This window comes from Gallus gallus, chromosome 4, assembly GCF_016699485.2.
Source record: "Gallus gallus isolate bGalGal1 chromosome 4, bGalGal1.mat.broiler.GRCg7b, whole genome shotgun sequence".
Classification (NCBI taxonomy): domain Eukaryota; kingdom Metazoa; phylum Chordata; class Aves; order Galliformes; family Phasianidae; genus Gallus; species Gallus gallus.
Genome location: NC_052535.1, coordinates 76,882,025 through 76,907,098, shown reverse-complemented (window position 1 = coordinate 76,907,098; position 25,074 = coordinate 76,882,025). Strand labels below are relative to the sequence as shown.

The window sequence follows — 25,074 nt, the reverse complement described above, 5'->3', positions numbered from 1 at the left end:
CACTGTTTAAAATCTTAAACTAGATAGGTTTGCTGAAAATACATGAACAGAACATACTTGTTTACACTAACGTAATATTTGAGTAAAATGGAAATAGATTTTATTTATCAGCATTATCAGAGATGGTGCAAAAGCACTTATGCTTCATACCATACAATGCATTCACACCCTTGAAACATACTTCAGGCTTGTTTTCACTTCAGGCAATCTGTCATGTTTACAGGAAACATCAAAGCCAGAGAACATACAAGAAATTGAGTGCTTCTACAGAGTATTTTTAGAGCAGAAAAGATAAGCTCAGATTAATATCAGCAGAAATCATTAAGCATCTATGGTCTGCTCAAGACAAAGAAAACTACAAAATGTAATCCAGCCAGAGAACAGGTTTAGTATTTCCCAACTCTTAAAGCTAGACTAATTCATGTTTCTTCTGCTGTGGCCAAGTAGAATTTGGAAATACAAGCAAATCTAAAGCTCTGAAAATAAAGTCAAAGTGAAATACAACCAGTACTGCAGGATCACTAACAAATCACTTCAGTGTTATGCTATGTTTCTGGCAAAAAGGAAGCTAAAATCTCATTGCAAAGCCTCATATCCATCACTTCAGTGGTTCTGTTCTCTATTAAACACTGTAGTACAAGTAAGATTTACAACATTTAGCATATATAATACTATTACAAAAAAAAGACTCAAAAAACATCTGCTATTCAACCTTCATGATTGCATGAATACTACCAGTCCACATTTAAAATCTCCCAGGTACAACACAAAATATTGCAAAACATCAAATTTGGTAGAGGACATATTCAAATCACAAAAGAGTTGCATATTATTTCTTGCAATTTTACCACCGCAATTAACAATTTAATTGGTTTACCATCTGATGTGATCTCCCCCTCTTCAGTACTGTCAGAAATCACAGGTTCTTCTTCACTTTCCTCTTCAAAGGAAGAAAGGTCACTAGTATGGACAGAGCTGACAGTGATGTCACTGAGTACGTCCGTATCTGAATCTAGTGATGTATGCTCTTGCCAAGGAGAAAAAGAGAGAAGTTGTAATACAGCACATTGTATTTGAGAAGCTTTTCTTACAAAAAAAAAAGTTATTTTAACACTGAAAACAAAGTCTTAAGAATAAGAAATAGCAAAAGGAAAAAAAAAAAGATTTCAACACCTTAAACTGCTGAGTGGGAACTCTGAGATCTTGTTGGAATAACACATGACCAGAGAGGCACACACCTGAATCAAAGATCTACATGTCCTGATTCATGTACCTCAGCGAAAGGAGATGAGCTGTGAGCTAAGTGTGGCTAGTGTGTGAGAACTAGCAGAAAAGATACGCTCCCACACACATTTTTAATTCAGCTACTGAATACACTTTAACACATCCATATTTTAAGAAAGAGTGTTGCCCATATCATACCTTCTTTAGTACTTTCAGATGCTTTATGTTTATTGCTATTTTTTTCTGGAACTAACTGTTTCACTGGTTCTGACTCTTTCACTTGTTTCTCTTCTTTTGACTTAGTGGTATCATCACTTTTCTTCTTATCAAGTTTTTCTTTCTTTTCTTTTCTCCTATCACCTTCTGGTTTCTTTTCACATTTATCTATTAATTTACTCTTCTGATCCTCACTATCCTGTTGTATTTCTTTACTTGTATCTTTAATTGTAACAGATGAACTACTGGTATCCTTTGCTGAATTTTTCATTTCTTCACTTTGGCAAGGAAGCTCATTTGAATCTTCACACTTCACAAACGTTTCAGCTCCTTCTCCAGAAAGATCAGAAATTGCTTTCTCTTTATCTGGCAAGTCTTCCATGTTTCTCTCTGTGCTACCATCAACACTCTGCTGAGATAACAGTCTTTTTGCAGCTTTGTCACTGTTCTTGGAACTTGAATTATCTGTTGAAGCCCTGGCAGCACTTGCTTCTTGGTTCAGAGAAGTTATTGTTTCCAAAATGGACATCGCATCACTAGCTACATTACCACTAGGAGCTGTAGTAGATACACCTTGAACAGGAAGAAAGAGAACAGTTAAGTTAGTTTCTATCATTTTCCACAGTGGTAATGTTTGAAGGAAAGTACCTATTTAGCTAGAATGACAATGACATTAAGAAAGTCAAAAGAAAAAAGAATTAATACTCCATTTAAAATAAATAAGATTAACCAAAATATTCACTGATTTTGCATCTAGAGATTTCAGTAATTAAAAAATAAAGAACAAGATGTTACAATCTTCAAGAGAAAGCAAGGATGGTCTATGAGAAGGATGCTCAACTTTACCATCAGTAGGCTAGGGAGAAGCATACTGCCACATGAATTCTACATCTCTTCCCCTTGCTATCTTCATAAATGACATCAGAAATGAACTCAGTGTACTGATTAGGGAATAACAGAGCTATCAAAATATCATATCACTTTTCTATTCTCTTAAAACAAATTTTGAATATGGGTGAGAAAGGGTTAACTGGACTAGTACTGGGAGCTGCAGCTGGCTTGTTAACCCACTTACTTTAAAGGAAGCGGGCCCCACAGGAAAAGAGCTAGGATTTAAATAAAGGGTCTGGTTACAAGTAGATGAACTGCTGTGGAGTCTCTTAGGAAGGGAAAGAATGGACAAATACCTGCCAAAGTCTTTAGAAGCTGATACAGGGCAATATAAATAAAAAAACAAACAAAGTGATGTGTTTATAAACAAACTAAGGATTAGCTGATTTGCAGCAGATCTTAAGCTCCCGAGAGAACCTTAGCACATAGCAACAGAATTCAGACAAATGTCTTCCAGATAACCTCTTTTCATCTACCAAAGCATAAAAAATTAAATCATTCTTTTCATATAACTATGTTTCACTTCATACAACACTTACAGGGCCAGAGCCTAAGACCAACTTTCCTCCACACAGTAAATGGATCCCCTGTAAGCTCAAGTAGAAGTGACAAAGTGATACACGTTAACATCTTTCTCACCTTCTAACTTTATAACTGTAGCAAGAGACAAGTATAATTACATGCTGCCTGGAGCTCAGCTTGCCAATAGGGATACCAATGGTTCTCTGCTAGCAACAAACCTAGTCAATGCTCCCCTTCTTAAAGAAAACAGAAACTTTTGATAGTAGACTACTAACGCAAGAGGTAGAATACCTTGCACTGCAACAGATGCATCCATTTTCTCCTCACTAGGAGCTGTACTGGGGCCTGCCTCTTCTTTGTGATTCAGTGTTGCTAAAAATTCATGGACAGCTTTTTCCACCTGAGGTCTGAATGTGTGGTTGATCTTTGGATCCACAACCTGAGAAATAATTCTGTCAATTCCAGATTCCAGCATTCCAGACCTGGAACAAAGTTACATTCACACTTAATAAGAAAATAACTTTTGGAGAATGTCTTTAATGACGTGTTCATTTAGATATCATGCAAACACTCCTAAACACTTCAAGTGAAGCACTAATGTTTCCTGAACATCACTCAGGTATGTATTTAGTCAGCTGTCTGTATTTCCACAGCTCTAACACCTTATGAACTAAGAAAAAGTCTAAGAAATCCAGTGATCCAATTGCATGGAAATGACACAACAGAACAGCCTGTGGCTGTGTCATTATTGGTTATGTCTACAAATGTTAACTAACTGTAAAAGTATATTTTGGGGAAAAAATTAAGAAGGAATCTGATCTTATCAACTCCCATGGCATAAAACAAACAAATTTTGGACAGCATGAGGAACAGATTTATCAGCCACTGTCCTAAAGCACTTTTCACGGAAGGACATTGTGACAACTCAGAGTTTGTACAGCTTTATAGAACACCTTTAATCTCAAGTAACAAATTGAGTGACAATAGAGAACTTTTTACCTTAGGATTTTCTCTAGACCAAAAGTCACTAACTCATAACTAAACGCATTTGTTCACAAATCCTTTGTATGACCCAATTCAGCAACAGAACTCACTCTACTTAAAGAAGCTTCCCAATGCTTCTTATGACTACTTTTTAAGAAGTAAAACTAACGGAACATTAACAAAATAATCAAGCATTAGAGAAGCACGTGACATCATTTTGATGTAAGAGCAGTCCCACAAAAGCTTTTCTCGCTCTGGGCAGATTTACCTCCAGTTTTGTGTTTCGTGATTTGCACTTTGCACTCTGCAGGGCTTTATCTATCAAATTCTATTAATTACTCTTGGTTTAAAATCAGGTAATACCAACTGTATTTATTTCTCACTAAGAAAAAATAGTAAAGGTTATTCTGAGCTGGGATGAAACATCCCAAGTCAGAAACAAGCCTTCCATCACTGGATCAGCTCCAAACAAACAAAATAACATTTGAAGCCTAACTCTGGCTAATGCTGATGACAATGTGCTAATTGAAATAATACCACCATTTGCTTAAATAAAAAAAAAAAGCTTATCTAGAAGTCGCTTGAAAGAGAACAGGCAGCTTACAACTGACCTACAGCCCCAGCTAGCTGCCACAGAGCATGAGTGCATTCCAACAGAAACCCCAAAAGTACCACTTACTTGAGAACCTGCTGCCTAATGTTATTTCTCAGCTGGTTCTTGTTGAGATGAGGGCTCCAGGTATGAGTGGCCAAATGGTTGCAAACAAAGTTATCAACACGCTGTCTCAAATTCTGATAGGCAGGCTGAGGAAAAAAACAAAGCACAAGAGAAGAGAGAGGTTGGACGGTGAACGGCTATCCCTCCGACGGCTGGAGTAGCCGGAGGCCTCACGGCGGCCGGCCGCAGGCAGCTGCCGCTCTCGGCTTCCTACGAGGGCTGCAACGTGTTTAACGCGCGCTGCAGGAACGGCTCAGCACCAACAGCCGCGCTCGCACCGCCGCCCTCCGAGAACGCGGCCTCAGCTTCGCCCCGCGTAACAGCTGAGGAGAGGCGCGAGCTCCAACGGCCCGCGCGGCCGCCCCTCACCTCCGTCCCACCCGGCCCGGCCTCGCGCCCAGGGAGCGGAGCCGGCAGCCCCCGGGCACCGCCGCCCGCCCTCCCGCACCTTGGTGTCCACGTCGGCCAGGCAGTCGCGGCGGAACTGGTCGAAGAGCCCCTGGCTCTTGAGGTGACTGACGATCATGGAGACCAGCTCCGGCTCCGCCGCGCCGCTCCCCGCGCCGGCCCCGGCCCCCGGCAGCGGCGGCTGTTGCTGCGGGGGTGGCGGCGGGGGCGGCGGCGGCGGGGGCTGCGGCTGAGGGTTGCTGGCCATGGGGACGGCGGGACGGCGCGGCCTGCGAGGAGCGAGGCAGCCGGCTCTCCCGGCCGGGCCCCGGGACGGGGCTGGTTCCCGAGCGGCGGCCGCGGCGGCTGTGACCCCGGAAGCGAAAGGGAACGGAGGGAGGAAGCGAGAGGCGACCAGAGGGGAAGCAGCGCCGCAGCCGAGAGCGGCGCCATCGGCGCGAGGCGAGCACTGGCAGAGCCGCGCGCGGCACCCGCGGGCCCTTTAAGGGGACGGAGGGGGCGGGGCCGCCGGCGGCCCGCCGCTGCGAGGCCCCGATCCGGCTGCGGCGGCGGGGAGCGGGCCGGAGAGGGGTCGAGGCAGCGTCCCCCGCGTTGCCCGCGGCGACCGGCCGCGCCTCAGCCGCGGCCGGGCGCCGCGGGCAGCGCGGGGGCCGCGGGGAACCCGCCATCCCTGCCATCCGCCGCTGCGCCGCTGCGCGCTCCCCGCCGGCGCCCTCGCCGCTCCGCCCCGCGCCCCGCCCCTTCCTGCGCTGGCCGCCATCATGGTGGAGGCAGCGCCGCGCGCTTCCTCCCTCAGGCACGGGGCGGGGCCACGGCGGCGGTTGGGGGCGGGGCCTGCGGGGTGCTGCTTCCGGTGCCGCCTGGGGCAGTGGGCGTTACGTAGTTGGAGGGCGGCTACAGCGTGTTAGGAGGGTTGAGTGTCCCAGTCCTGTCTCTGCGGTTACCCCAGCAAGTAAAAGCATTTACTCTGGCTCTGTAAGGCTTCTAGAAACTACTGGGTGACAGTATTCTAAATAGTTCAAGCATATTTGCTTTAGATTTTAGGGTATTCCATGCTTGTTCTTGTAATAGAAGTTTTCAAGCTGTCTCCTGTTTTCAATTTACTTACTTACCTTTATTTTTCTCTGTATTACAGCCACAACTGTTCAGAATAAAATCTCTTGACTCCTCTGGTCACTGAATATCTCCTGTTGCTTTGAACTTGGTGTGAACGGCAGGCTAGTGATCTGTAGGCTGATGTACTGTGACTAAATCAGGACACCAAAGCCAATAAATAAAAAATGTGAAAATACAGAAGGTAATCTCATTAGTGACTGTGTTTGGTGTGGTTTTGCTCTCCCGTCACTTCCCGCTGTAGGTGGCTGAGCTCTGGAACGTATAAGAATGAAAAGGGGTATAAATACCTATGAAGAGTGGCTTCCTGAGTTATAAAAGAGACTTGACACTATTAATGTTCTTGTTACACAAATTGTATGATGTGATGAGTGGAGATCTTGTTCAACTACAAATGTTAATCATCATTAAAGATCTGTTTGACTGCAAAGGTTGGAGTCTCAGGACTGTTACTGCAGACTTGAAAGCAAGTTAGAAGTATAAAGCTTGTCTCTAGCTGTCCTACTGTAAGTTATATCTATTAGGAAAACACTCTTCTCAGAACAGTAGTGAGGCACTGGGACAGGTTGCCCAGGGAGGTGGTGGAGTCACCATCCCTAGAAGCATTCAAGAAATGTGGAGATGTGGCAATGAGGGACATGGTTAGCGGGCATGGTGCTGATGGGTTGATGGTTGGACTAGATGATCTTAAAGTTCTTTTCCAACCTTAACGATTCTGTGATTCTATCTAGATGATTAGGTCTCCATATAAATCTGACAAGTATTTAATGGTATTGTGAAAGTATCTGTGAATACTGGAGAGTAACTGATAAAAGCTGGAATCTCTTGGAGGACGAAAGCACCAAGGTTTAAGAGCGTTATGAAGTCTGTACCTTGGAGCCTGGTACAGCCCCTACTGGTATATGCCGGCATGAGGTCTATTGGATCTGTTACATCTTTTCTCAATAAAGAAAAGTATTGTCACTGCTGACTAAAGGTCATGTAGCAGTAAGCAATAAAGTGCAGAAGTCAAGAGTGTCATTTTTGTAAATGCACTGCTAATTTTAGAAATTGTGTGTAGCTATGATAGAGGATGAAAAAATCGGACTTCATTGGCAAATTAGCAACATTTTAAGTCTTGGGTTTTTTTTTTTTTTAGGAAAAAGCAATGCAACTTACATTTATATACATACATACATATATTTCTATTTTCACAAAAATTCAAGAGTAATGCAGAAAATGGAATAAAAAACCCCACCCTTTAAACAGCACAAGTGATATACTTGCTTCACTGAACAGCATACCACTCATCCAGAAGACATCACAGCCTGGAATACCTGTGGTCTTTGTCTCAAGCTGTGTTAATGAATGTGCCATGAAAATACTTGAGAGCAGGAATCCATGAATGGGATTTAGGAATTTTAGGGTTAACAGGGTTCAGTTATGCCCCCTGGTCTGAAACTATTGTAACAAGCAGCCCATACTCTAATTGATTCAACAGTTTAATGTGATTGTTCTGTGCTGTGAGTTTCCTATCATCCCAGGTTACCCACAACTTACTCGCTGTTGCAGGCTTTCCACATATTTTATGAACAAAATTAAGTAATCCAGCGCTGCAGAACGTTAATCCTCAATGCTAGCTGAAGATGGCTTGTTTTTTTTTTGGTTGTCTGGGTCCAACTGCACATTGTCCTTTGGGAAGATGCTGTAACAGAAACTAAAAGCCTCTTGATAATAAAACAATAATTTAAATTAAACAATCTCTGTAATCTCTGTAGTCTTTTTACAAATAAGGATACACAGAAGAGGGAGCTGTTCAGAAGAATTCAAGTTTCATCAGGAATGACTGAAATACCTGAGCAGATTCTTGGATAGTAAAATCTCTAAAGCTGTCTAACACCAGCTAGGAATTCACCCCAACTGAATTGCTCAGTTCATCTTCCACATATGTGGTAACGTCTGTGCTTTGTACCATCTGTGTCATCATTGTCGCTCCATTTTGTGAGGCTTATTTTCTTTTGCTGTGTAGCTTATGTGTTGTTTATTGTGGAACAATAAAACACTGAGCCTTCAGTGATGAATTGATTTGTTGTGAGAATGTGCATCCCTGATGCATAAACAGTATATTTCATGATCATCTCTGGTTAAAAAAAGTGTCACATTTTCTTGTGTTTGCCAATCGGGGACTTAATACAAAAAGTCAAAATTATTACATCTGAGAGCAACACCAGAATTACAGTCTAGTAGAAGCTGTTTTGAAACAGCAGAAAAATGGTGCCTCAGTATTGCTGAGGTTTTGTGCTTCATCCATAAAGGGCTGGAGCACCTCTCCTATGAGGAAAGGTTGAGGGAACTGTGCTTGTTTAGTCTGGAGAAGAGAAGGCTCCGGGGAGACCTTATTGTGGCCTTCCCGTACTTAAAGGGAGCGTATAAACAGGAAGGGGAATGGCTGTTTACAAGGGTGGATAGTGACAGGACAAGGGGGAATGGTTTTAAACTGGGACAGGGGAGGTTTAGGTTGGATATTAGGAGGAAGTTTTTCACATAGAGGGTGGTGACCCATAGGAACAGGTTGCCCAAGGAGGTTGTGGATGCCCCATCCCTGGAGGCATTCAAGGCCAGGCTGGATGTGGCTCTGGGCAGCCTGGTCTGGTGGTTGGCGACCCTGCACATAGCAGGGGGGTTGAAACTCGATGATCATTGTGGTCCTTTTCAACCCAGGTCATTCTATGATTCTATGATAAAGTAAACCTGTCTTCAGTTGAGCTGCAGCATAAAGTGCTCAGGTTGTAAGACTAACATGTAGCCAGGACACATGCTGTGTCTCTAGCTGTGATGTTATGTGATATCCTAGTGAGACAGTAGTCTTGGTGTGCAAAGTGCTCTTGGACTTCCGAATCTGGAGGATATGATTTTGTCATCCTTTCTGCATAAAAACATTTTGATAAACTCTCTGTTGTTTTCTAAAGCATGCTTGAAATGCTTTTTCTGCCTTCACAGCCTTGTTTTTCACGTGTCACTAGTGTTTTTACTTGTTCTAGCACATATAAGCACTTTTTTTTCCATGTGGTGCTGACTAGTAGGGCCTGTGTAAAAGATGAAGCTTGCTGGTTTAAGTGTATTATTGAATGGAATGGCAAAAGAATTTAGATACAGTAGGAGGCTGCCTCTCCAAAGGCAAGCTGTTGACAGGCTAAATACTGGAAGAAATTAAAACAGTGGCCAGACAACAATTTCTGAAATGTTGAAAGAAATGCGTTTATTTAAACTAGCCTGTCGTGACCTCGGCGCTGACACCTCTCTTACTTTTCAGTCACTTCTGAAAGATTCCTAGGAAAATATCCTGAAACTGCATGAGATCCTGGTCCTCATGCACAAACTGAATAGAGTGGTTGAAGTCAGTGACAGTTTAGTTCAAGGGAGAGGGCACTTTGTAGCTCCTCAAAGTGGCTAGTCAAATAGATAAACTGAAGTGTGCTACAATAATACCAAGGCTTTCATGTTCAGTAACTAACAATTTTTGGTTGTATTTGCTGGTTGAAAGTTGACTGGTTAAAGTTTGAAAAAAATTCTGTCACATTCCAACAAACTACATTTTCAAGTAGTTTTTCTTTGATGTGAAGAGAAATGAACTCATTTTTGTATAGCTTTAAGATGTAAAAGTGCTTTAAACTTCTGACTGTAACTGTATCTGAAAGGTTAGTGGTTTTTTTTTTTTTCCAATTTCAGACCTTCAATGTGACATCCAGTTTACACATCATGCTTTTAAAGTACGTTATTTTGCAGGTACAGCTAAACCTCTTTTCCATTTGTTCTCATTTTATGTCTCTGTTAAGGCCAAAAAAAGAGTTTCATCATCCCAAAATTTTGTGACAAAGATGAGTAGAGCATGTTTAGTGGATGACATTTGAGAGCAAAAAAGATTACTGTCATAAATAGCTTTAGCTCACACAGTTATTTGATTTTTTTCTCTTACATGAAAGAAATCTTCAATGGCAGATGGAGTCTTGACCTGACCACGAGGGGAGCACACATCTACGTGGCCATGCTGGTAATTTACGATATGTTTCTTTGTGATGCACTCTTCCACGGTAATGAGAAAAGGTAGACAAGCACTAAAGCTTTCTTACTTCTTCACAAGCAATCAACGACTAATTGATGCAATATGGCTGGGATTGTTATTGGCATCTAAGGGACTGGACACCTAACTCCTGCTAACTTGATTGATGATCTCAGTATATCTTTTTTTTTTCTTTTTTTTTCTTTTTTTTTAAATCTAGGTTCCTGCCCGCTGAAGAAATACTGCTTTATTTCACCATTCAGATGAAAAACATTAGATTGAGTGCGGTGACTGCACTCCCTGTAATAGATGTTTTACTTCGCTGTTTGTTTTTGACTGGAAAATACGTGCTTCTGTTTGTATATAGGGAAACAAAGAAAAAGTTAATAGAGGCTTTTTCTCCAGAGAGAGCACAAGAGATTATAGACTCTTTCAGTTTTGCCTAAATGTAATTTTAACAGTAAGGTAAAATAGTATAGCTTAAACATGAAAGCATAGTGAGTGGATACACGAAAGCACGATACCTTTTATATCAGCATTCTTTGCTGACTGCAGCAAGGTGAAATCAAGGTGGAGGCACTGCTTAAATGCGATGCATGAAGCCTAAAGTAGAGCTGATGGACTGAATTTTGCTTTAATTTATACCTAGTGCAGTTCCATTGAAGTCAGCAGGGAGATGGATCAAAGCAGGACTTTGCTGCTAAATAATAGGGTGCTCAAAATTGCTCATGCCATCTTTTTGCAACCTTGGTTGTAATCCTCAAGGGAAAATTAGAGTTATCATATTTAATACAAAAAAACTGTTTTCTGTGGAAAATTGAAAATGTTTAGAAACAGAATTAAAAAAAAAAAAGAAAGAAAAAATTGAAAATGGAAGTTTGGTCTTTTGGCTTGCTCTTTTGTGTTGAGGTGACATAAGTACAGGAAAAAAAAGGGCCTGTGAGTCATCTTCCAACAGCATTCTTTTAGGAGAGGTGAGGCTGGATGGAGGGAAGAAGACGTGTTGTTTTGTCACTGCTGACCTACTTGGTTCACTGCACAGCTGGGCAACTTTGAGATCTCCTGCTGAGATTGTTGGGAGCCTGCAAAGAAAGAGCTGGTAGGAAATGGGACCTGGTGGGACACAATGTCCTGCTGGTTCTGGCTCTGAGTTGGGGCTGTGGGTCAGATGTGGTCGGTGGTGTGTCCCTATTCCCAGCCCACTTGTCAGTGTGGGTGTGGACCTGCTGGGTACCTGAGCCTGAGATCCTGGCCTTGCTCTCCACTGAACAGGGAGAGGGGAGGGGAGCACTGTCCATCAGGAAGGTTGCTGTGGTGGGCCTGAACAGAGGACTGGGATCCATAAGCATTACACTTCAAGGCTAAGTGCAGCCCTCAGATCTCATTCGAAATAAGGTGGGATATGGGGAAAAAATCTTCAACAAAACAGCAGAAACAATAAGACACATTTCACATCAAGTCCTAAACTCATTTAAGTCTTAAGTGCTCCATCCTCTTGTCTCTCCTGTACTCCCAGCTTCACTGCTCTAAAGCACTCCTTTATCTCCATCACAGAGCTTGATTTTTCTTTGAGCAAGGAGATGTGTGTTGGCATGCACCCTGACTGGGTGATTGCTGTTGCCGAGACTGGTACCTTTCCTTCAGCAGAGGCGCTTGTTCCAAATCTTTCCCCCCCACCTACTGATTTTCACAAAGATGATAGGAATTTAATGTCTTTAAGATTGACACTTTTCTGCCAGACTTCATTAAAATTGGCCAGCAGTTTCGAAAGTTATGGGGCAGGGGCTGGAGAAAGACAGATAAATTGTCAGAGAGTTGTTATCCGGGGAAAAAAAGAAAGAAAGAAAATAAATGAAGAGAAGCTTGAGTCTGCTAGGATATATTGTATATGGAGATAATTGGCTCTAAATGTATTCAGAGACCAGTTGCTTTCTGAATAGGAACTGATGTAGAAGGCAGACAAGGGGAAACAAACCCAGCTAGTGCACCACTCCCCAGTGCTGGGGCACAGGAAAAGGCAAGGTTTTCTATTTCATTATTTTAACTGGAAGAAAACAGAAACTCAGGGAAGATTACTGTCAGCATTGAGAAGACCAGTCCCAAACATTCAAGTGTTCCATGTTTGAGCCTAGAGTAGGAAGTGAGTATCTTCTAAAGTTTATTCTTGTGAATGTGTACAAGAGTAAGACACCTGAAGGTATTTTTTTGCATTCGTTTGCTCCTAAGAATGTTTGAAACCTTTTTGGAGCGGAGATGTGCAATGTTGCTCCAGAAGTGAGATTTTTGAAAAACGAAACAAAACATTTTTGTGCTCAGTAAAAAGGATGTAATTGAGGATGTAAATGTGGAAAACAATTCTGCAGAAGCCTTTTTCTCCTGTTTTAAGTATGCTGGCCGGAAGAAGGACAGGCTGCTGAAGCTCAGCCCTCCAGTGGCCTCAGGCTGCTGCACCCAGCTGGCTTGTCCACAGCCCCTGCCAAGCACACGACAAGACAGCTTCATCTGCAGCCTCCTCTGCAGGAATTGCCTCAGGTAGCACCAACCCGGTCTTTTTTGTTTGTTTGTTTTATTTTACCCCATGGTCTTTGTTGCTGCGTGTTAATTGACCATCACCTGGCTAACTGTGTTAACACCAAGCATGCAGCTTGTTTTGTAAGGGCAATTCTTAAGAGCAGCGTTGCACTGCAGCTGATTTGTTTTTCTAGTTAGAAACTTCATTTACTGCAGGATCTTTTAACCTTTTATGTTGTACATTTTACTTAAAGACAGTTTGAATTCCTTCTTCATTATACATTGACTTAAAACACATATTCTTCAAGTTTTTATCAGGAGGGTGCTGGAAAAATTTTGGGCAGTGTCCCTCTCTCCTGTATGGTGTTATGTGACAGTGGAAACGTGTCACAGAGCAGAAGTACCTGCTTGCTCAGGCACCACCAAAACATCTTAGAATTTAAGCTGCATGAAAAGCAGCTTTAGAAAAACAATTAAATGTTTAGAGAATTTAAATAGAAACCATTTGCTGGTAATTGTCTGCTCTTCTCTGCAGCTTGAGCTCTCCTTGCTCCCCTATTATAAGAGCTCTTGAACAAGAATCCACTCTCAATCTTCTTCCATCTTTGATGTTAACATCAAAGAAAATGATCCAAAATGGTTATGGTTTTCTCAGTCACAACATGAAGTATGGATGGATTTCTTTTCCTTTGACTCTCTGTAAGTCTTAAGTCATTTCCCAGGACTGTTTGTTTTTCTCATGTGAGAAAAAGTAGTTTGAAATTTTCCGGAGTTTTGACTGTATCTCTTTCTGTCCATTAATGTGAAAAGCACTAGCTTCCCACTCTGCTGAGACAGAATGAATAACTGCCCATTTTGGATGAGAGTACTCTGGTCTCCTTAGTCTTGCTTTCTTAAGTAAAAAGAAAGGACATCATGAAGCTTCTCAGGACTGGTACCACAAGGCTTCGGCCTCCAAACAGATGTGTGCCACTCATGATATGAGCCTGGGTTATTTTCAGCTTTGAATACTGAGTGACTGTTAAAATCAATTTTATTTAAGAACTCTCACAAAAATCACCCTGGAAAGGTCTGTGTATGCATGTATACACATTATGTATGTAAGTATACATAGTTGTTTAATAAAAATATCCTTCTGTTCTTGCTTGTTTCAGTCAAAATTCTGAATAGTCTTGAGACATCATTTCACGCTTCTCTGCTTGTTGAAAAGACTCTAAAGAGTCAAGATGATCACAAATAAGATATACACACTCCCCATAAACTAAAACTCTCTACAACATAACATAAATCTCTTGAAAAGAAAGCCTGCAATAAACATCTCAGGAGAGGAAGGGAGTGAGGAGGAAGATACAAAATCTTTCAGAACTCTATCAAAGCTGATAATATTGAAACTTTGTGATATCTGAAAAACACGCATAATGCTGGATTGTGCTTTGACTTTTCCTGCTGCAGTTCCATGAATTGCGGTGGCACAGCATGTAAATCAGAGTGCGACTTTACCTTACGTATAGCAGAAGAGAGAAGGACAGAGTTGCCATATGCCAAATTTCTCACTTTGCCTGAGGGATAGATTAAAATAACTTATTACACAAGCAATCCAAACCTCGAGGGTAGGTAAAAGTATTTCTAGATTCTCCTGGGATGTATATTATAGATTACTCCTCCGATATTAAAACAGAGTAAATGGGGGGAGGGAGTGGGCTCCCACAGCTGTTTCCTCTACAGAGCTATTCTCAATTTCTTTTCCTGCCACAAAATAGCAGAAAGAGAGTCTTAAAGTATTTCAAAGAGCCTTCCTTCCTTCCTTCTTTCTCCCCAGGCTTCCTTCCATCCTGCCCTTCTTTCTTCCTGCCTTCCTGCTCTGCTTCCTTCCTTCCCTGCTTCCTTCCTGTCTGCCTTTCTCTTTTTTCCCCTTTCTCTCTTTAACTTTAGTTTAACTGCACTTGGAACGTACTTCTCACATTTTATTGAAATACTGCTCTGTGTAACTGCCATGCTATTTGAGATGACTGTTTGCGCTAGTGTATGAGCAAACTACGAGCATGTAAATACTACATAAAATGATCAGGGATTTTAGATGATTTCAAATTTTGTGCTTTTTTTGGATCATTTTTCTCACAGGCAGACAATGGAAACTGAGATTATGGATGCTAAAATTATTCCATATATTCGTTTAGGCTTATTCTTCCATTCTTCAAACCAGCTCCCCACAGACACATTTGTATAAACAGAAGCATGCTAATTAAAATTGCTAGGGAGACACAATCTATTTAAAGTCTCAAAGCACAATTTTACTTTTAGGCTTCATATGGTGATAGTGCAAAAGAGCAAAATTTGTCTTCAAGGTTTAAATATAATGAAATGAAATTTTTCGTTAAGTATGAGCTATTTGGCTGCATGCTGCTCTTATCTCCTCTAGCACGCACCTGATTTCCTTTTCTATCTTGCCTTTGTTCATTTTTAAATCACCAGTGGTCTTTCATGTTTTTTAAAGAACCGCAAAACTCATTAAAACTTTTCAATTGTTTACTTTCTTGTGCTTTCTCATCTCACTGTCCTTTCACAGGTCCTTCAGTTTGACACAAAGGAACAAACTTTAAACAGTTTGTTTATGCTACTGTCTATACTGATAGCATTTACTTGTCTATTTATTATAACCCTATTTATTATGACATCATACATGCTCAGATCTGGTGTATGATTTTTTCAGTCTTATTTCTTAGTTTTTCAAACAAGGACCATTTAATTCCATTCCTTCAGGTCTGCAGCAATTGTTACCATACTTTTTTTCCAGGATGACACTTCTCCTGTGCTTGTTTTCCTTATGACTTCTCCAGGAGGCTGTTTTGAAGTCTTCCTTTGGGGATACTTGTATAACTCAATAGCTAAGTGTATTTTAACCTTATTTTTAGGTCTACAGAAGAAGATTTCCTGTATCTAAATAAAAGAATATATTCATGGCTGCAGCCTGAAAACTTAAATTTGTTGTTGAGGAAAGTGTTCCCATATTCCCTGCAACAGGGAGCAGGCGGTAATCCGCAGAGCTCATCCAACCTTCCTCAGTCCCACATTCACTGACATGGCAAAGTGTTCTGTTTGTGCAGCGATGTGTGACTTTCACATTTTGGCTAGATTCTCTGAAGTGGGCAGAGTTTTTAGGCTCTCATCAAAAACACGTGCAATGGCCAATTTGGGATTTGTGTGCCACTTGCAGCAAAATGGCAATTCAGAGACAGGCATCAACAGCTTGTTTAGTGGGTGATAAGTCCCCTGGCTGAGAGGGCAGGAGGAAGCAAGAGACCAGATGAATGAATGACTAATACATACTTCTCCAAAATAAATAACTTGCTTAAAAGTCAGGAACATAAGTTGGCAGTGGGAAGCCTGCAGGTTCAGTACATATGCTTGTGCCTAGAGCACAGAGAAGTTCTTTTCATTTGCAGTATTATTGCAGAAACGTTTCTTTTTGTTTGTTTGTTTTTGTTTTTTTTTGCACAAGAATAAATTGTTTTCTGATAATTTGGGTACTCCTGGTTTTGCTTAACTAGAGTGAAGCTCATGGCATCGCAATGCCCCATTCACTTCCCTTTGGATTTGAGATTTATACTGTAATATAAGTGATATGAACTTGATCCAATTTACCTTATGTGTTATCTTAAAGCATTTTTTTCTGAAATACTTCATTAATAGCCTTTGCCTCTCTGTACACCCAAAGGAAATGCAGGGTAAATCTTACAGTGTTGCTTCAGACAAGTAGACAGCAGCCACAAATACTTGAGCCCATAGTTTCATGATATGCTGGCTCTGGCACTGAAGCTGACCTAAGGAGTTTTATGAGTTCTTTCCAGTCCACGTTGCTTGTTTCTCCATCTACACCACTTCTTTATCTGAAATCACATCTTTTGATGGTCACTGGTATAAGCCAAATCACTGAAGTGAGCCAGGTTAAAGAAGTCTTCCCCTTCTCTGTGGAAAAGGAGCCTGGGTCAGTTCATTGATACAGATTACACTGTGGACCTACAGGAGGAAAAACTGCGTTGTGCTGCAGGCACAGGGAAAGAAACACTAGGCAGAGAGGCAGGAGAGCAGAAGGAATGCCTTGGCACAGGTAGAAGTTGGCTGTAGATCCTGTAGCATGGATGGATGCAGGGGTTAGGTGCTAATGGCTTAGGATGAGCCTATGCAAGAGCTTATGGGGCTGTGAAAAAGTCAGAATCATGGAATCACGGAATCATTAAGGCTGGAAAGACAATTAAGATCATCCAGTAGTGATTGCCTGACATCTCTGGTTTGGAAGTTTTCTTCTTGGAAAGCTTATCTGGTTTACTATGGTTTGACACAGGATATTTAGGAAGATGTGAGCTCTATTTTGAAACTGCTTCAGTGACTGAGGCATTTTCAAGGTCCCCCTTCAGTGTGGATCCAATGGTAGTGAGGAGGAACGTGCTGCAATCCTCTGAGAGCTGAATGGGGGCCTCCTCTCCCCATTTTTACCCTCTGTGCCTCGGGAATAGTTGTGGTGTAGCTCAGGCCTTGAATTCACCAGCAGCCATGGCCATGCTGGGTGCATTTGCAGCCTTTCTGAGCTATGTGCCCCCAGCACAGTAAGTGGGCAGTGCTTGGTAACCTCAAATAGGACCCTCACACTGCAGGGCCCGATTTAGCAGACATTTCCCATCACTTGATCAATATGAGCTTAAACTGACAGAACTTGAGGCCTGCTGGCTGAATATGTTGCTTTTTATGTCAGCTATTTTTTTTCCACACTAATTAGTTTGGCTGTCCAGGCTAATTAAGATCCAGACTCTTGCTGCAGCGAATGGCAAAATTCCCCTTGATTTCAACAGAGCCCGGATTTCACTGCATTTCCAAGCCTGTGTTGCTACTCTCCATTTTGTCAGCAGGTGGCAATATCTCCTTTTCGTCCGAACTTCGGAAAAGTTCTGTGAGCAAACACAAACTCTGTTCAGATAGCTATTCCTGCTTTGCAGCGGGTATTCTGACTGGGAGCTAGATAAGATCTCCTTCCAAATCTCTTCTAGCATTTAAGTGCTTCCTTAGTCACCAAAGTATTTTTAAAAGCGGAGCTCAGGAAGCCTATCTCTATAGAAGACATCGCTCCTTTCCGAACCCCAGCCCTCAATTTTGTGCAGGAACTCCCACAACTCAAAATCAAAACACATGATTTGTGTATATTACAGTTTTTTACTGTGATCCACAGACATTACTAAATATGCCAGCGCTCAGACCTCATAAACTTGTGTGCTCTAGCATCCAGACTTAATGTGACTTGTTAAAATATTTCAAATGAATCTTTTAAACAGATTATACAAACAAGAAAAAGTAAGCCTATTTACATGCCTGTTGTTAAGTCTCTGCCTCACTTATTTAGGCACAAGCAATCCAACATGCAATGTCCCTTCCTGGTGGAGTGATTGGCCAATATCATACCCAAGGTCAGCAAGTCCTTGAGCTGTCTGCTGTTTAAGTGCCAGTCTTGCACAGCAGCTCTGCATAAGGTTATCTCAGTATCGACATCCCCTTTTCCTGCCCCATTCTGAGACCTCTTTTGCATGCCAAAATGTACAGAAGTGCATGGTTTCATATGAAAATGAATGAATACTATGTCTGTACCTAAGCTCTGTGGGAAATCTGAATTTCTCTTTGAAATCATGAGAGACATAAGCAAATCTTTTCCCAAAAGATATTTTGATTTCAGCCATGCAGTCTATGGGACACAAAGAAGCTAAAATACCTTGTATTTGCTTGTGTGTTGGCAGTGGCAAGCAAATAAAATTATTTCATTATTTAACCACCATTTGCTCTGGAACATTAATACCCTGAATCTGCTGTTTAAATACAGTCTGTATTCTGACAGCTCGAGAAAATCTGACGAGAATTATTGGGAAATTAAGTTAAGTTACAGCTAAGTTAAACAATTATGCTAAGGGCATGCAGTCCCCCAGAAGAAATGAACCTTCACAGATTCATTATGTCTGTTGTTTGAGAGCAGAATATGGAACATTACTTTTGCTCGGGTAGAGAAGTCCGGTAGTGGCTTTGTGAAGTTGCTGTGGTTATTGTGATGCAGAGACAGGTGCTGCTCAGAATGTGCTTTATGGAGGCTTCATACCCGAGGGACATTGCCTGTGCTCACTGTGCATTAACAGCGTGCTGTCAGCCAGGGACACTCTAGACACCTGCAGATGCACTGGGCACTGCATTGTCCTTAAGGCTTTGCAATTGCTGCCTTGTAATTTCCATCTGGTCACTCAGGTGCTTGTTCCACGTTCTTTGGATGCCATGATGATGACTTGTATGGAGACAGGTTAAAGTAGGAATGCTTGCTGACTTAAAACAGTGTGATGGCCAGGCCTAGAAAACTTGCTCTTCTGTGGCAGCACCTGGACAACAGAGATGTTGTGCAGTCCCTATCCTCAGAGGGTTTCGAAACCCTAGTGGATAAGGCTCTGAGTGGCCTAGTCTGATCTCACAGGTCCCTCACCAGAGCCTAAGGAGCTGTGATCCTGCAAACAGATCAGGCAATGCCTCAAGGCTCGAACCTGGTCAAACCTAGCTGCATATTTCAAGCAGCAATAACCTTCAGCAGTTCTATGGCCTATCTCATATTGCCACTGGCGGAAACCATGGAAAAGGCGACCCTGGCTGAAGGCTCAGGCAGGCCTCCACACAGACAGGGATTAGGATTTGGTAAGGCAGCTGGCAAGTGGACTTTTTTTCCAACCCAAATTCCTTTCCTGTTCTGGAGTACAGTGATACCAGGGTATTTCAAAGGAAACAGAAAGAGTCCCCCCCAACCCCATGAATAACAACTTAGAAAGACGCATGTAATCATGGGCTAAGAGTATCGGACAACATGGTCTGACTCTTTTAGGAATGACATTCTTTGAACTGAGTGCTTGATGTAGGTGGAAATCACAGTTCACTTGAACTAGTGACTCTGGTTATCAGTAAATGAAATCCAGACACCACAGAGTCTAGAAGATTTTGCATTCAGTTGAATTAACATCCCTTAAACTCATGTATCTTGCTCTGTTTCTAGTTTGCCTACAGCCATCAAATGCTGTAATCACTTTCTATAAGAGTAAAAAGACAAAATCATCCCTTTTTTAGTTGGAGCAATTTTCCTATAATACAAAGCAGAACAACCCCCAGCAGCTGCCGTTGTCTTTCACATGCTTTTTTCCTTTCCTTTTAAATGTACTCCTTGGTGCAAGAACATTCCCTTAAGAAAAGAAAAAAAAAAGAATAAAAATAAGAATAATCCTCTAACCATCCTTTTCCAGCAATTTGTGCAGTTATTCTGTCTAGGTAGTAGATCAGATTTAAAATCTAACTGTAGTATTTTACATTCAAGTCAGTGTCAGGTTCCACAAAGGCATTTCAGGAAATTGTGAGCTCCAACTAAATGTGCAATAAATGGCCACAGATTTTTCTCTGATACTCAGGCCTAAGAATGGCAAAGTGGAGTATAATAAAACAGGCTCACTAAGAGTAGATTTTTCTGGACTTCTCTGATGTCCTTCCTTGATAGGAGCAAACATTTTGCATGGCACCAAAATGAAAGTTCTAGAGTAGAGGGCATCTAAAGGACCTGGAACATGGCAACAGTGGTGGTAAAGGAAGCATCAGGAGAAAGAATGAAATATTATTCACAGGGCTTTTCCTATTCCACGCTTCCACTAATACTTTCACTGAAACATGGGGCAACATGCTGTCTGACCAGAACTGGGTGGTGGCTCCATTCATAGAGAAAAAGTCTAGGATATAATGTGGAAATGAGGACTGGAGTAAGAGGAATGGGATGAAATCCCACAGATCAAACTGCAGTATTGTGTAATTCTTCTGTACCCAAGGTTTTTATTGTTGAAAACGTGTTGAAGAAGAGAAAGATCTAGGCATACAATGTCTGAATGGATTGTGAATCTGATCTTAAGATGATGAATCTGTGAGTGAAATAATATGTTGTGCATCAAAAGAGGTGTTTCCAGTGGAGACGGGGAATTCTGTAGAAGAATTGGAGACAAGAAGGGAATATAATTTTTCTGTACTGTGCTATACGGTCTCAATACTTCTGTGGCTGGTTCAAAACACTGCGGTAGGTTTCCTTTAGAAATGCTGCCATTGGGAACTGGAGATCAGTGTTTTTGCAGAAGGCTTAGTAGAGTCAATTACCTGGGAAGAGAGAGCAGATTTGCTCAGTGGCTACTACCCACTCTTTTTGGAGCATGTTCAGGAAATGTTGCAAGATGAGCCTTGCAGAGGTTTGTGAATATTCCTGTATCACAGGAGAGGAGCAGTTTGGCTAAGTGTCAGGTACATTAACTTTTGGGTGACCTTTTCACTGTAGATACATGGCTGTTGCAGAAGCAGGTAATGAAATGCTAATAATTTTGCAAAACCCAGAAAACATTCCACAGATGTGGCTAGAGGCAACAATGCGAAATAGAAAGAAATAGGTTTCCTGCTTCTAACTTGGAGATCAAAAATAAACCTGAATTTGAAGACAAATTGTCCGAGATTATGAATATGATTTAAAGAGAATCAGTGTTGTTGGGGATTTTGTTTTGTTCCTAGCATGGAGACACAGTATTTTCATTAAACGGGTGAATAATAAATGGATTAACCTGTCACGGAGGCAAATGGCATATTCTGCTCAAACTATCCAGCTAAGGTGACAAATGTTTGCGTGGAGATTCTGTTTGTTTTCCTTTTAACCCCTTCCTCCCTCTTTAAAAGCCCCTTGTCACTGCAAGCAGAAAAGGCAACACAGGTGCCTGCATAAGTGTTGGGGTAGCTGTGGACGTGTATGTCTTATTTTAGGGAGAGCACCTGGAGGTCAGCGGGAGGTGACATATGGGGTAGCCTGAAATTTGGGAGTGAAAGAACAGCACATGAAGTGCTATGGTGTGTCTGATTGTATCGTCCTTAGGAAGAGTCTCATAGATCTCATGTTTTTCATCGGGCTTGCAAATGGTTTATGACAAGCAGTACAGCCCAATGGTTGGCTTTGTTCAAAACTTACAAATCCAAAGGAACGTCGTTAATTCATATGACCAGCTATCTGCAACAGTACTGTCAGCAAATTTCTTTTTTTTTTTTTTTGTGAGTCCCAATGAACAGAAATCATTAAAACACATCAAATTTGATACGTAGTATGTTTTCAGTGGCACTGTTTTTAAGCAGAATTGTTATTGCAAATTCGAGAAGTGAGATATCCAGCCTGTTTTTTGATTACAGCGGGATTGGAAAAGTGCTGGAAAATTCCAGTCTGACTCATGAGCATGTTTGTGTACAGCTGCTTGGGAATTAGGGCAGAGAAATACATTTGTCATCTTCTAGTCTTATAATGAGAAGTTTTGAAGAGCTATCTTCCATGAGCGAAATTCCATCAAAGACATTGTAAGTAAGTGTGAAGGGGTTGTGAGTTTCAGATTATCCTATAGAATTCAGAACTCTGCTCTAAAATTCAGTAGCTCGATACCCAGGCCTTTGAGGATGGATGTGTCTCTGTAAAACACACAGAATTACTGTGCTAGAAGCTTAGTGTTTCTATTGCTATAAACCGAAACTCTGTCAGCCTGATTATAATCATTCAAGCGGCAATCATACAAAATACCACTATTTCTGTTCAAACATATAGCCAGAGGTGGGGCTGAACCATTGTCCCTGACCTCTGGAGGGACGTGGGCTGAGGCTCTGTGGATCAGCCTCCTCACCAGATGTTTTCAAGCACGAAACAGCACATCTAACATGGGAGGGAGAGAAGAAGGGATTATGAAAATCCCAGTGAACTATCCTAGATTTCACATCAGCTTATTTGGTTTGCTTTTCCTGAGTGTTTTTTTTTGTGTGGAAAATGACTAGAAACCATTAGAGGTGTCATCTTTTGGGATCAGAGCATTTCTGGTTTTTATTTGTAACCTGAATTAATTTTACAATGGTATATATGGCAATAGTTTGCCCTTCATAACATTTCACCTTATGTGGTACTCTCCTAGGAACATTTTGGGTTGAGTTTGTTACAGATTGTTAGCAGCTTTTTAAAGGAGAACTTGCAGATTCCACCACCTCCTTCAAGAGTTTTTTTTCTTCTTATCTTTAAGACTCATAGATTTTATAACCTCCAAATTCAGAGTTCAGTGTTGCCATTTCATAACATTGAAAATAGTGACAACCCGCTGAAAAAAGTGCCACCCCTCTGTAAATGCCCTCAGCCACAATCTAAGTGACTTGAATTTTCTTGATGGAGTACAGCAAGGGCAAGTCTATGTAGATAAATTCCAAAAATTTGAGGCTCTCTGCCCTCAGAGGTGGTCTGTATGGCAATGCTATACCTTGGACATTAATTGCAGTGCTCCAGGCTTTGTCAAGGTGCCCTGTAGATCAGACCCAGTTCATGCTCACACAGTTAAAATAGAATCATTAAGATTAGAAAAGACCTGTAAGAACATCTAGCCCAACTAGATCACCCATCACCACCATGCCCACTAAACCGTGTCCCTCAGTGCCACATCTTCAAAGCTTTGCCAGTGAATTTCAGGGAGTGCAAGGTAAAAGCAGGCTAAGCATTACTTTGTGCTCTGTACTGTGTGTTATGTCTCCATTTGGGGCCAGGGCTTTGGTAGAGCAACAGTGCTGGAGCACTGCTTTTTCATCTTGAAGTTTCATCTGTGAGGGCATAGGCACATAACATTTCATGCAGACATAGAGATTGATTGAAACTACTCCTTTACTGATTGTTGATGCTTGCTTATAGACCTGAACTTTGTAGCTCACTTGTGCTTCTTTTTTAAATTCTTAAAAAAAAACCACCAAAACCATAAAACCAACCCCAAGCCAAACCCACCCAATTCTGCACTGCAGCTAAGGAATCTACCTAACAAAGCCGAATTGTGACAGCATTGAGTCACTTGGAGTCACTTGCCAGACTGGACTCCAGAGCAAGCATATTTTCTCTAGTACAGCATCATGTAGGCTTTCAGCATTTTTTTTTTACTGCTTTTACTGTTTTATGAAAACAACACCCAGAATGATCTCCTTTAGAAATGCATATCATTAAACGTCCCTTTTAAGAAAATGATATACATTAGATGTTGTAATGTGAGTGCGTTTTATTAATGCTTTGTGATGACATATCAAATGCCTTTTTTGCAGGGTGACAGATACTGTCTCTTTTTTAGGGTACATCAGGAGGTGCTCTCAGCCCTCTTAAAGTGCAAGTGGAATTGAATTGGGAGTGGCTGAGGACTGGAAAACAGAAAGTCATTCAGTGTTAGGAAGTCCTGATGGACAGATGTTGGGGAAGACAAGAAAGTAATGGGTAACTGAAAAAAAATATCCTAGCTGGGAAAGGATTTTGAAGCCCTGCCTTGTGTAAAAGATGGTGGTGGGGATCTTTACGCATTTTGATTTATAGCAAAGAACGAGTGGAATTTTCTTTTTACCATGTTAGAAACGGAGAATGTAAAGTTCATTTTCCTCTTGGAAGCATGGCTCTCGGCTTTGTTTCCCTGCCCTCTGATTCTCCTACTCCAGATTGCAGCCTAGTTGCCTGGCTGAAACTAGAATTAGTCCTCTAACCACAAATAATGTCAGAGAGAATGAGGTTTTGCAGGGTAGTAAACGTGTGCAGGCTGTGCCAGATGGCTTTTACAGTCCGGTTTGGCCCATGAGCATTTGCTCGTGTGAGTACATGTGTGTATTTAAAAAAACAAAAACAAAATCTAGTAGCTGCTGCTAACTGGACCATCTGGTAGCTGTTCCATCCTCTATAATGTCATTTACTTTTTTTGCTTTTCAAGCAGGTCTGTTTTTAAATGGCTTATTTTAATCACCAGAAACCACATATGTGCCAGTCAGTTGTCTAGTAGTTCCCAGCACTTGTCCCTCTATGCAGCCTCCTTCTGTCAGCTGGGGTTTTCCCCAAGATGCCACTCACACTGATATCAACTTTGTCTTTTCCCCTAGGCATCTTCCAATTTTGCATATGTGGCACATTTTTTTCCCCCGCAGAAAGCAGTGTCTGTCTCCATCATTTCCTCCTTGTAAGGAAGTCCATTCCTTCCTAAACACTCCTGTCTTTTATCAGCCATTATTTGGTCTCACTCACTCTTACAGTCTGATCTCACCTACCCTGATGAACGCTTTAAAAAGGTAAACAATGCAACCCAAGTTTCTTACAGCTTTCCCCTGTGCAGCTGGACCGGCTACAGAGCTGTGCAAGTCCCCAAAGCAGGTGCATGGAAAATCATGCCTAACTGCCTCTAGCAGCAGGGAAAAACATTTCGGTAAGTAGATGAGGAGGAAGGCATAAATGGCCGTTGGCGAGATAGTTTCTCCCATATCGCCCTTGAGCAAGTTGAGCACCTGAGGCTTCAGAAAGCACTGCTGTTTAACCCTTTGTACTCTTACCTAGCAGATACAA

General features: G+C 41.7%; 1 protein-coding gene and 1 long non-coding RNA gene across 5 annotated transcripts in view; one reads left to right on the top strand and one right to left on the bottom strand.

The window, feature by feature from the left end:
• The window catches only part of BOD1L1 (biorientation of chromosomes in cell division 1 like 1), a 36,965-nt gene extending 31,545 nt beyond the window's left edge, over positions 1-5,420 (bottom strand). For all 4 annotated transcript variants that reach the window (XR_210638.5, XR_005859302.2, XR_006939145.1 and 1 more), the window contains exons 1-5: positions 5,004-5,420; positions 4,517-4,641; positions 3,145-3,335; positions 1,423-2,013; positions 878-1,027 (exon numbers count right to left, since the gene is read on the bottom strand). Coding sequence is in view for 1 of the 4 variants with exons in the window: in XM_420784.8 (XP_420784.4) it covers positions 878-1,027; positions 1,423-2,013; positions 3,145-3,335; positions 4,517-4,641; positions 5,004-5,210 (1,264 nt within the window). In the remaining 3 variants the exon portion in view is untranslated. The remainder of the gene's footprint in view (positions 1-877; positions 1,028-1,422; positions 2,014-3,144; positions 3,336-4,516; positions 4,642-5,003) is intronic.
• A 3,542-nt stretch (positions 5,421-8,962) lies between these two features.
• LOC101747519 overlaps positions 8,963-25,074 on the top strand; it is a 38,177-nt gene continuing 22,065 nt past the window's right edge. Inside the window, exons 1-2 of the long non-coding RNA XR_210637.5 lie at positions 8,963-11,214; positions 12,502-12,647. This is a non-coding gene — a long non-coding RNA (uncharacterized LOC101747519). The remainder of the gene's footprint in view (positions 11,215-12,501; positions 12,648-25,074) is intronic.